Here is a 13,062-nt window from a genome sequence, read left to right as displayed (position 1 = left end):
CATGACTAAATAAATGTTTGCTGGAACACAAGTGCAGAAGATGCAGTGAAAGGCAAAGAGTAGATAGCAATGTAGTTTGGCAAGGGTCAATCTGGAGCTGGTGAAAGGAGTAAAGTTGAAGACCTGGCTGTTGTGTTAAAGAAGAAAAAAAGAAAGGGATATCTATTGATCTCCTGCTATATTTCAACATCTGCATATCACCTCTTTTAGTCTCTATGACAACCACGTGAAATTGGCATTAAGTCCCTCAATTTTATCCTGGAAGAAAATAAGACAACTTGCTCAAGATCACACAACTACTGAGCAGCAAAAGCTCTTTGAACATTAAACACACACCCACCACACACTGCACACACTCAACTGAGAAGTGATTCAATCACCACCTTTTCATTTCCTGTTTACAGAAAAGGTTCATTTCTGAACAGGGTTCATAACCCCGTTTCAGAAAAGCACAGTCACATCACATCAGTGGCAGCGAAGTTGAGGTATTGATTCCAGCTGGCCTCTGCACCCGAGTCTGGTTAGTGGGTACAAAGCATGTCCCTTGGGGAACATCAGAAATGATCTGCAGGACTGAGTACCAGGGTGGTATCTGTGATGAGTCAGGTAAAAAATGTTTACTTCAACAGAAAAGAGGGTAGTTTACAATCAAATATAGCATAGCCTTAAAAGGCATCAGTTCAAGGCCTATAAATTATGAGCATTGAAAATGAACAATTAAAAAGTGACTATCTTTAAATGTTTTACTTTGTCATTTCTGCAAAAAGATGAACAGGGGTTATGAAACAATAGTTATGTCAACAGGCATAATGTTCAATAGGATGGAAAAAAGAATTTAAGAAAGTAATTTATCATTCTTAAATTTATCAGGCTTGATAAAAAATATTTTTAATTATACAGTCCATATTTTCCTGAAAGATGTTTTTAATTCAAAAATTAATAAAATAGGTCAGAGGTCAAAGAATAATATGAAAAGAAGATTATAACTTCTCATAATCTCATAATACTCACTCTAGAAAGTTTCTGAGATAGAATATTAAAATAACATTTTTAGGCAAGCTTTAAAACCATGTCACAAAAGCAGTTTATGGGCTCAATCCCATGGGATTCCCAGAGACGTCGACATATTATTTAGAAAAATTAAAGAAACACATTATACCCAGTGGGTCTGTGTTGTCCCACAAAATTAAACAAAAGCTGCTTAGCCAGCCTCATTTTTTCCTAGTACTAAAAAAGTTAAATACAATGGAAAGAGGAAACAGTGATAGGTGACTTTATTATTGTTGCAAGGGCAAGTGTACAATACCAAGAGGAAACCAAGTTTCAGGAGGAATGAACTGAGAACCTGGGAGTTTTTTGTTAAAAGATTTATATTTTATTAAAATGATTTGTTTAAATAATTAAAAGAACAGGATTTAGAATCCATAACCTTGCTGGAAATATGACAAAACAATAAATGTTTTTGGGAAGCCATTGACCTTATATTGTGCTATAATACTTTTGATTTAAATCAAAACTGTCCTGACTATAGTAATTGATTTTCACATCATTCTTCAGCACTAGCCTGAAAAATAGCATACAGCAATCAATATTTTATCTTATCTTTTAAAGTCATGAGATGATCATTATGTCAACAGCAAGACTAATTACATCTGATGAATTTAGTGTACTATCAAATAAAATGAAAAGCAAAGCCAATCTCACACAGTATAGCACATGGTGATGAGGTGAAAATAAGAAGCAACAGTAAACCAAATGTATAGAGCTTTTTCTTTTTCTTTGTCATTTAAGACTTGGATATTTAGGTGGGTTTAAATGCACAGGGAAGGGCTGGGGATTTAGCTCAGTGGTTCTGCTGCCTGCCTCGCAAGCACAAAGACCCAAGTTTGATTCCTGGTATCAAAAATAAATAAATAAATAGCCTGGCATGGTGGCACACGCCTGCAATCCCAGCACTCGGGAGGCTGATGCAGTAGGATCGCTATGAGTTCAAGACCAGCCTGTGCTACATAGTGAGTTCCAGGTCAGTTTCAACTACATAGTAAGACCCTGTCTCAAACAAACAAACAAACAAAAAATTAAATAAATAAAATAATAAATGCACAAGGATGCCAGTCTTCCTGTCTTCCCTACAATGGCCCCAGGAAACAATCAGTGGGCCCTCCTTCCCACCTCTACCAGAAAACCGACCAAACTTTGATGCTCCTGGGCTTCAGACATCTGAAGCCCCAAGCTTCAAACAGCTGGCTCCAGCAGGTGGAGGGAGTAAGGCCAGAGACCACTCTTTCGGGTAGAAAAGATATTATGATCCTGGAATTAGAAGCAGATGTCTGACATGAGAAGAGCCACACAGGACAAGTTATATCAGGGAGCACTACTCTCAGGGGTCCCAGAGTTTTGACAACAAAAAGTGAGGGGGGGGCAGGTCCTAATTTTAACAGAAGGTAATAAGCCTACCAAGCCCTCAATCCTAGGCTCAGGCACCTAACCCAGAATCCCTGGAGGCTAAAGTCAGATTCCCTCTAACCTAATGGAGAAGGAAAGGGTGCAATGTGGCAGGACCTGAGAGAGAATGCAATGTGCAAGGACCCAAGAAAGGAAAATACACACTCACTTCAGTTCTCCCCAAGGAGAACTTCTCTCCTTGGCAAGTCTATGCTAAAGGTGGCTTCCTTTCTAAACTAAATCAATAAACATGAGTGGGACATGGATCTCCACCGCAGTGTTTTCAAATCAGGGCCCTATTGCCTACCCACTGCTCCCAAAAACTAATACCTTTCCATAGTTGGCATTCAAGGAAGTAACACTTACAACAGTTCTTCTTTGGTTCTGCTTCAGTTAGACTAGAAATGGCAAACTTGGGCCCATCCCAAGCCTGATGAAGATCTTCACATCCATGCCCAACGTAACCAATCCAAAAGAAAGACCCCCTTTTTTTCCTCCTTGTCTCTATTTGACATGTGCCTCATATATATCAGTCTTCATTCTGATTTGCTTTAGCTCATTCATTCCACATTTACTGAGCAAAAAACATTATAGCATAGTCCCTATGATTGAAGGTACTGAAAACACTAGTAATATTCCCTGCTCTTAAAAGCTCATAATGGAGAGGAAAAACAGAAAAGTAATGTATAATTACAATACAATGAGTTATACACTATAACAAGGGTCAATACAAATAGAAGTAGTGACACAAGAAAAGGAAAATCTTCAAAAAGCCAACAATTTGGGCAGTCTACACTGGGGAGGTAGAGAAAGGGCACCTAAAGGAAGAGATACTTTCCCGACCCTCTGAGACTTTCTTCATTCCCACTCTGCTTAATCATCTTACCTCAAAAGGTCAGTATTTCCCTACAGTAAACACAGTTCCCTGACTGTTTTCACTTCAGCTCAGAGAGATCAACAACAAAGCAAAAGGAAGTACAAATAGGTAATTTTCCCCCCTGGTAATGGAGACTGAACTCAGGACCCTGCACTTGGCAGGCAGGCATAGTGCCACTGAGCTAAAGGCCCAGCCCAAGGGGAAGTACAGAAATAAACACCTAAAAGGAGGTTATGAGAGGAAAAAACAGAAAATAGAAGATATGGTATCTGAGAAATAGAGTAAATAAATGACATCTCAATACTAGGGGTGTTATGATAGGACAAGTACAAAGAGGCTGCCGTGGGTCCACACAGGAGAGGCGTGGGACCCAGACTAGAAGTCAGGAAAAGATTTTGGGGTGATTTCTGGGCAAGAACCTAACCAAGAAGCAGGAGCTGGCCAGACATAAGCAACCAGGAGGTGAACTGGGGATGGAACCAGGCTGAAGAAATGGAGGAATACTATTGAGACAGAAGATTACACAGTCAAAAATTCAAAAAAAAATTCAAGGACATGTTAAAACTTCAATATGACTAGACAAAGAAGGTCAAATGCAAGAGAGGAAGGTCTGGGAGATGTCAATGGAAACTAAAGCAGAGACAGGTTGTTCAGGACCTTGCTGACTTGTGAAAGAGATTTAGGCATCTTTCTAAGAGGAAAAGGGAATCTCTAAAGTTTTCAAAAAGGAATAATATGATTTTATGCTTTGGAAATATTACCAGGGCTGCAGGAAAAACAGATTGGAGAATGCAAGTCTGAAGGCAGGGACTGTTGAAGCAGGAAGGAGAGAGATGGTGGTGGCTAGACCAGACAATGACATTAGGTTGGAGACTGTAAAACCTGAAATCAGAGAATTCAAAATGTACAGCAAGGTTCAACTGCTGCTCCTCAAAAACAGAGCAAGGTCTTTGGGTATACCCTGCAGGACTATGGCAAGGGTGGAGAAAGACAAGAAAAAAAATAGAGCAAGAACATAAGAAGTGAAGAGCAGAGCCGCACTACTCACATACCTGAAAAAGGAAGTAAGTCCTACCATCAAAGTGAGGGCAGAGGGGCTGACTTTAAGCAACTGTGTGCTTTCCCACCATTATAATCTGTGAGATGTTCCAACCACCTTCTATCTTCATAGTAACAGAGAGTTAGCATTACTACCCTGGAACTTAAAAGTAACCTCAAGTGCCAATCATTTGATGCTGGCTAATTAGAACACTTTTTGAAATTAGGTACTCACTGAGGGGTACCAGGGCATGGAGCACCAAAATACTGCCACGGCCATTAATGAAAAAGACTGAAGATCCCTACTGTTATGATCCTTGTGGTTTCCAAAGCCTTTCAAGAAACTTCAAGTACCCTGATAGCTGTCCACAAAGTGTCAAGAAGCCCTAGGGGCAGAGCAGGTTTAAAGGGAGGCTTACGTGAATTTATTGTTCCCTGGTAGCATAGATTTGGCCTAACATACAGCACTGTAGGAGTCTGTAGGAGTAACTCCAAATAAACCAGGGAAAAAGGAAGGAGTAAATGGAAGAAATAAAATGCTGTCAGGCCTCACTTTTTAAAATGTTTTTTACCAGGAAAAAATATCATCAGCAACAACAACAGCCAAGTATTTGGCTGACAGCTGGAAAGTCCATGGATTGATTTTGAATACCTCTGCCTGCAACAGAAAAAATGTACATTTGAAACTCCCTTAAGGAATTTATTTTAAGAGACCTGGGTCATCCAGATAATGCCTTCAGAGTCTCTCAAATTCCAAGAAAGGCACAAATATTAAGTGTTTGTTTTACAAATAGTATATAAAATTTAGTACAAAGACAGAATTTTTATGTATTCTATGTCCTATATTATACGCTCCATTAAGGTAACTTAGATAATCAATGCCAACATCTAGTAAATCTTGACATGATTACAAAATTTCCACTTTGCACTTGTCAGTCTTTGATATCCATCACCTTGGTTGTTATGCCCAAGAACATTTGTTCTATAAGAAAATACAATCCATTACCCTACAGTCCACGTTAGTTTCCAAACTCTGACACAAAAATGGGGAGTCTCTTTAAAAGTTTCTCTTTTGTCCATAGTCATTGGAGGTATTGGGCAGTAACACCTAAGTTAACTTCCAGCTCCTGAGTATCATGGCTCTAAGGCATCACTACAATTCTTATATCTATATGCAGTGCATCTCCCCAGCTGCTTCTGTCAGTAACTCAGACACAAGCAAGGAATTTCTAAGCCACTCAATTTCATATGGCCTATCTCGAAGCACTTATGCAGCATGAATAAAGCAAAGGCAGTCAAGGACACGGCCAGTAATTAATCTGCTAAGTAGGAAATGAATGGGCACAAGTTTTTAACTGCAGGAAACTTGTAAAGTTTGACTCACTGACATTTTAGAAGTGCTGAGCTTTTCCTCTGCAATTCCTTCCCTTTACTACTGCAGCTTTTTCTTTTCATCACGACTTCCCTTTCACCACAAGAGAAGGAATAAAAACTATAGTCAGTGACTGGTTGCTACATAAAAAGAAAGTTTCCTATGTCTTACTGTTAAAATAAAGTGAGTTTAAATTTTTGCTGGTTTCTAAAAACAATCGCAAAGAACAATGAACCAAGTACCAGAGGAAAGCGCCCTAGACAGGAAAGGACTAAGCCAAGAAAGACCACTAACCAGCCCTGTAGCCTTGGTCACCAAGTCCCCCAAGTGTTCCACTAAGTCTGTCTTAAAAGCTTACCTTCCCTATCTCTAGTGTCTCTCTCAACCTCTACCTTATCCTTTCAAGACGCCCTTGAATTATTTTTCCTACTCAGAAACCTCTGTTGTACCAAATCCCACCACATTGCCTTAACAATTTTCTTTCTTTCTTTTTTCAGCTATAGGCCCAATTAATGACAAAAGTGCTGTACAGGACTGCTTCTTTTCTCAATGACAATGAAAATGGCTTTATTTAGTGGTGTGGTGGAAAATACATATTCTTACATTGATATTTCTTTGTTGAATATAAAAATACCAATGAGATAATCAGCACTGCATCTTTACAACAATGTTACTAATATCTAAAAGAAGCAACAAATGCAATTTTCTAACCATCTTAAAATTAGATGGAACTGTAGCTGCCTAAACTGTACAGAATAAAGTTAAACCCTTTACTTCCCCAATCTACAGACTCACTGGACCCCAGGAAACCTTTCTGAATTCATCTGGTCTATGTACTAACTCTGCTAGGAATACCTTCCATACCAACACTCCTTCTATTCTCTTATCTTCAAAGTTTGGCTCAAGTCCACTCCCCTTGATTAGAGACCTGCCTGCCCAAGCTCCTGATCTCAAAGCACTTTCCAAACCTGTTTACATATTCTATCTCATTTACATATTCATTCACTTACTCAAAAATATTAACAGAGCAGGTGAAGGGTACTAAATTGGTGATCATTCTACTCTATAATGCTAAATATGCTTTGACCAAACTAATAGTTCCTTAAAGTCAAAGATCATTGACATGTTAATAATTGTTGACAGATGGAACTAGCAAAAATTAGTTCTTTAACCATCCATTAAATGTAGACTGTTCATAGATTTGCTTTTAAGAGCCAAATATACTGACTAGAGAATTAGATTTAATATGCTGGAACATCCAGGCAAATTATCCATTACAGCACACACAAAAAGTATAAACTTGAGACACTGATATCAACAAAGCCTCATATATTAAAAGTCAGAAATCTACACTTGCAACTTCCTTTGCATCTTATAAGTCAAAGAAATAAGCACAACTTATTTACTTTGAACTCTCTCTATAATGTTATGTCTAAATGAGTCTTAAAAAGCTGTTTAAAAATAACTAGGAGGGCCAGATTCTGGGAGAAAAATACACAGAACATATAGATGAATCTGTTTCCTTAAACTGGCTGTTTTAGTTTTGGCTATACTATTTCCTGCTCAAATTGATTTCCTGTAATTTGTTAAGGCTGCCAAATATTTAGTGATCTCAAATTGGCAAATCTTTTTTATTTTTCACAATGACAAAAAGTTCACAGAAAAACTTGTACACTGAGCTTAATAGTAAAAGTGAGTTCATTTGTCTTTTTTCCAGATTTATCATTTTTATCTGGCTACTTGTGATTCAGGAAAACAACAAATAGCCTCCAAATATAATTTCCTGTCTGGTTTCTTCATAAGTGATGTTGGGATCAGGTTCCTTAACACTAGGTAAGGTACAGCATGAGCAGTATGACCTTACCCTAAAACAGAAAAATTAAAAGATCAGGGTGGAAAGAAAAAGATCAATACCTGACAATGGTTTTCAAAATCAAAAGATACAAAATGTTAATCAAAAAGTAAGTTTATGATTACAGTAATATACAATGGCATTCCTTTGTGTCAGCCTAAGAAAAATGTATCTGGTCTAAAAACAAACCAATACATTTGAGATAACACAGCAAGGAATATGAGGCAGAAAGGACACAGTTAAATTCTTTAGAACACATTCATTTATTAAAGTGGCATTACAATCTACTATGTGTCACATAGTATATTATTTTGCCCAAACAGCTTTACATGCAAATACTTATTACAACGAGTCACTGATCTGGTTCAAGGTTTGGCAAAAAAATTAGTTTCAGTAAAGTCTTCAGAGGAACTCACTTTCCTAAAGTATAGACTGTAATTCTCAAAACTATATACAGACAAGGCTCAGTTTCTACATTCAGAAATCCTAGGCCTCTCAGTCCATCAAATATATTGCCCTATATTCACACACATGAATACCCTAGGGCTGGTAAGAATAAAAGTCATATCAGAAAGAAAGCATTTCAATAAATATTAAAAATTCAACTCACATTTAATATATAATTTACTTGACACTGAAAAATGTAGAAAAGGCATATAACATTTTTATCAATATATTTTTGTAGATTTGAAATATTATTTCATAATATATCTAAATTATAAATTGTAAGAAATTTATTTTTGAATACTAACTAAAGTCCCTAAATGACACAAATGTAGAAGAGAAAAGAAATTTTGAAGCTTTCTACTTCTATCAACGTATTTATTGTAAAAATGAATAAATCTGCTAATATACACAACCAGTCTAACTGCATTCTTAACATAAAGGTAAGAGCATCTAGAAAGTGTATCTTAATTTAGTTTTTTTCTTGGTTAGATTGGAATGGATCAGGGAAGCCTTGTTGATACTTTTCATATGAAGAAACTATCCACATGGTACATGGAGTGACCCAAGTGATTCAACTACTCTAAGGCTAAGGAGCCAGTACAACACATACTCATAAAACACAGGCTGAGAAGTGGTGTCAAACTCAGTTAATATATAGCATACCTAAGGGGAACATATCCAGAAGTTCTCGATTGCCCTTATTACTGGAGCATGTGATACAGAAGGAAATAAAATTCAGAAGCACAAACATACAGAGCCACCAAGCTCCATCATTTCAGTCATCACAGCATTAAAACTATCTAATAAGGCTCACAATGCCAAGCACTGATGTACTATACACCAGAGCCACACAGTAAAAATGTTCTATATCTGTGCTTTCCATTGTGTTAGCCACTAGTGACATGCAGTTACTGAGCATGAAATCTGGCCAGTGCTAGTGAAAAAAATGACACTTTTATTTTACTACTTTTTATGTAACTTCTAATAATAACACATGAACAGTGGCTACCACTTAGAGTATAATCCTAGCCTGACCATCAAAAGATAAAGGAGTATTCTAAGATTTGTAGTGGCCAAAGAGTCTGTCGGCCATGTCAATCTGGAATGGGGAGGGATAGATCCCTCAACAAAATCAGAGCATTATCATGTCATCGGTATAATGCTCTACAGACCATATACAACACAGGAGACTGCCAACTCCCATCTACGCTGTCAAAGTATCAGTTTAAGAAACCAACCAAAGAGAAAAACGCTTTTTCTCCTTCATTTACTGATGCATGAGAGTCAATATGTGAAAAAGCAAGAAGAAGTAACAAGCACTTAAAGACAGAATGTTCCTTCCTAAGTTCAAGCAGAACATCACTGGAAGGCAGCTCCTTTCTTCTGACCAGTTTCTATCACACCCTTTCTACAAATAAAGCAAGGTGTCAATTTAAATTATGATAAAACAGGATGATTAACAAAATCTGCTCAGGAATCTTCAGATGGATGTGAATCTAATTCTCACCTCTTTGCTTACCACCTGTGTGACTTTGGGTAAAATAATTCATCACTTCAAGTCTCAGTTACCTTCTAAGGAAAATAGTTCCCTTCTCATTGGGTTGTAAATGAGATAAGAAATATCTAAAGGATTTAACTGAATACCTACGACATAATAAACATCACTTAAGTGTTACCATTATTTAATCACTATTTCTTCTTCTTCATCCTGTCTTCTTAGAGTAGGTAGAAAAATAATCTACCTAGAACAAATTATATTTTAGAATATCAATTTTAGAAATATGTACATATCAAAAGGTATTCTTAATTCAAACTACTTGACATACGTGATTTCAGTATTTTCTGGCTTTCTTTATACTATGGTTTTATCTTCTTTATTATTATATATTTAGTTCTATCTGCCCAAAATCTCTAAACTCTTTGAAAGGACAGATTTTTCTCTATTTATGTGTCCTCTGGAAATAGCTCAAAATTTTATATGCAAAGTAAACATTCAACAAATGTCACTTAAACTCATAGCCAGGTGTGGTAGTACACACCTGTAATCTCAGCTCCTAGGAAGCTAAAACAGTAGGATCATGAGTTCAAGGGCACCTGGGCTATATTACAACTTCAAGGCTAATCTGGACTACATAGCAATAACAACCCTGTCTCACAACAACAAAACCCTAAGAAAATTAATGAAATTATATTTCAAAATGATCAAAAGTAGTTGCTTTAAAAATGGCTGAGATACATCCAATATTAATTCAATAAATACTTAACAATGATTCACTAAGAAGCAGGTAATTCACCTGTGAAGTGACAAGAGACAAAGGCTGATATGCTCATATTCTGGGGAAGATAACAGTCACAGTGGGCAAGTAGCAGGAGGGTGGTGGGCCATAATGGATAATGAGATGATGCTAAAAAGGGAGAGAGTGGCAGAAAACCAGTTTCTTGTTCAGAAAACCAGTTCAGATGACATTCTATGTAACATGGAGAGCCACCACTGGGATAAGACATGAACTAATTTACTTTTTCAAAAACTCTGAGTGCCTTTGAGTGTACAGCACACATGAGTCAGTTAGGCAGCTCTGGTGGGAGATATGATAAAAGATGATGGCTGTGTGCATTGAAGCATAGAAACAGACCTGAAAAGTTGTAATATATTCAAACATATCTTGGAGATGGAGTTGACAAGATGAGCTAAGGCCTGATGTAAGGAAAGAGAAAACAAGGATGAATCTCTGCACTGTGACTTGACTATCTGTGCCATTCTCCGGGAAAGAAGGAAAGGAGAAGCCAGCGGAGAATTAAAAAAAAGCTTTTTGGGGATATGCCAACTTGTAGGTCCCTGAGTGAAGATTTCAGGTAGATAGTTGTCCATTAAAAGTCTGGAGTTTCAGAGAGGTGATGAGTCATAGTCATCTAGATAATGATTTCAAAGCCATACATTTGGAAAATGTGACTTAATGAATGAGCAAAGCCTGGGCTGCTAATTACAAGGTGAGAGGAAAACCAAGAGTGTGACCCAGAAGCCAAAGAGTTTCCAGCTAGGAAGAAGTACTCATGGTCTATTTGGTATTAGAAAATCATGAATCTTTCTCAACTCTCTCATTAACCAAGTAGCTTGGAAAAAGCAAAAACTATTTTTCATCTTGGTAGCCCTTACTCTGAATATATCAGAAGCCCAATTCATGTTTACTGACTTAATGATGGGGCAGCCACAATTGCCCCAAGTGAATGGCAGATGGACAGCAATATCTTATCTTTTTCAATTTCACAGCTTTAGCCAGATATATCCCTTTCTAATAAATATTCAAAAGTCTCAATTAGTGTAAAATTAATCCTCTTAATTATTTGCTTGTTGCCTTTCACAATAAACTGAGTGCCCGTCCATCACTGGGGCAGTACTAAGAACAGTACCAGACACACAGCAGGCCCTCAGTAAGTATTTGTAGGATGAACATATGGGTGGGTTGGGAAAGAAGAAAAGAAGAGTAACAGTGTTAGGTCTTTTACCCCTTTCTTATCCAGCAAGACCACCAGATAAAATAAGGCTTCCTAATTCTCTTGGACTTCACTTAGTAGCTTATTTTTATCAATAACTAAGATTGACTATGATGAAGTAAATATTTGATAAACTTTAAAATTTTTATTAGAAAACATTGATTGAAATACTTAACAATTTGGAACAGTAAATCATTATTTTTCTAAATTCAAATTTTTATAAATATTTACTCCTAAATATTCAATATGCTATTAGAAATCTATTTTACACATAAAGATTTAAAATCATCTAACACTTAGAGAGTTTAGGAGTTACATGAGAAACAAAATTTCCAAAGACTGTTTGAAAGTAAGTTCATTCATACTGCTAAACTACTTAAAAACCCTAATGATTTCTAACATACCCCATAAAAAGTTAATATCTAAAAAGCAAAAGACAGAGAGCAGCTGATTTTGACTACTGAATGAACATTTTCCACTTACAATTTTTCAATTAAAAAAACCCAGAAATTAAAATGCTTTTGATACCTGAGGCACCATAAATACCAGAATACCGCTGAGACTTCGAACCAGATGGGGAGGATTCCTTCATTCGATCAATTACATTTTCCGAAAGCTGAAAAGCAACATCAAAATAAAATCAATGATAAAAGAAAAACAGTGCAATAACATCTGTAAAATTCAGTCTTGCACATCAATATGTGTAACCAATGGCTTTCAGAAAATCGGGCTAAATCTAATAATCCTAGAACTAGTTGTAAGAGAACAGTTTTTTAAAAGTTCAAGATAAAACAACACGAGGATAACCACGCTTGCTCCCAACCCAGTAGCCATCACTCAAGAACTGGGAGGTAGGCTGGGCCCAGATCCACCACGGAAAGGAGAACCACGCCTGCTCCCGACCCAGCCGCCATCGCTCAAGCGCCAGGAAGGCAGCCGCGCGGGTGCCCCTGAACCCCCATAATCCACCTGCCCCCCGCACTCTCAGTCCTCCTGACTGTGCCAGTCTTTGGACCCACTCTGCAAAGATAGAGGTGGTCATCAAAGGTATTGTCCTGACTTCCCAACTTTGAACATCTTTAAAGAAAGGGCGTGGGAAACCTGTAATAGAACAGTTGCGGAGTTTAACCATTCAGAAGGTTGGGGAACTCAATCTGGGCCTTGCAGCCCGAGGTCAGTCAGCGTCATGGGGTTCAGCAATCAGCTAACTGAGACCAGGGGTCTTGCATCCTCGCTCTGTCTGAGCCATTAAATGGTAAATATACTATATTGAAAAGTTTGTTCACTGCAGACATGTTCTGGACTGCTTCTTGATTTCAATTTAATTCAAATGATTTAAGGGTGATAGACTAGTGACTACCACAGGTGGTCAGTGTCCAAGTTGTGCTTGATCTTAATGTGTTGCTGATTGTATCAGTTGGGGTAAAGCATTGCCGTTGATTTGATGAGCTGTTTTCTCTGATGTTATGAAGATGAGAATGTCTGTGGGTCGTTAGAGACACAGAAGCTAGGGTGCAACTATATCAGGAAGATTTGGGT

General features: G+C 37.4%; 1 protein-coding gene across 2 annotated transcripts in view; it reads right to left on the bottom strand.

Moving 5' to 3' along the window:
• Chchd3 (coiled-coil-helix-coiled-coil-helix domain containing 3) overlaps window positions 1–13,062 on the bottom strand; it is a 286,903-nt gene that overhangs the window by 261,341 nt on the left and 12,500 nt on the right. For both annotated transcript variants that reach the window (XM_010611731.1, XM_010611732.1), the window contains exon 2: window positions 12,052–12,139. In XM_010611731.1, coding sequence (XP_010610033.1) covers window positions 12,052–12,139 — 88 coding nt within the window. The remainder of the gene's footprint in view (window positions 1–12,051; window positions 12,140–13,062) is intronic.

Source organism: Fukomys damarensis, unplaced genomic scaffold (assembly GCF_012274545.1).
Source record: "Fukomys damarensis isolate Sample0158 unplaced genomic scaffold, DMR_v1.0_HiC HiC_scaffold_4, whole genome shotgun sequence".
In the NCBI taxonomy this organism is placed as follows: domain Eukaryota; kingdom Metazoa; phylum Chordata; class Mammalia; order Rodentia; family Bathyergidae; genus Fukomys; species Fukomys damarensis.
Note: the sequence above shows the minus strand (reverse complement) of the source record. Positions and strands in the feature narration are given on the sequence as shown.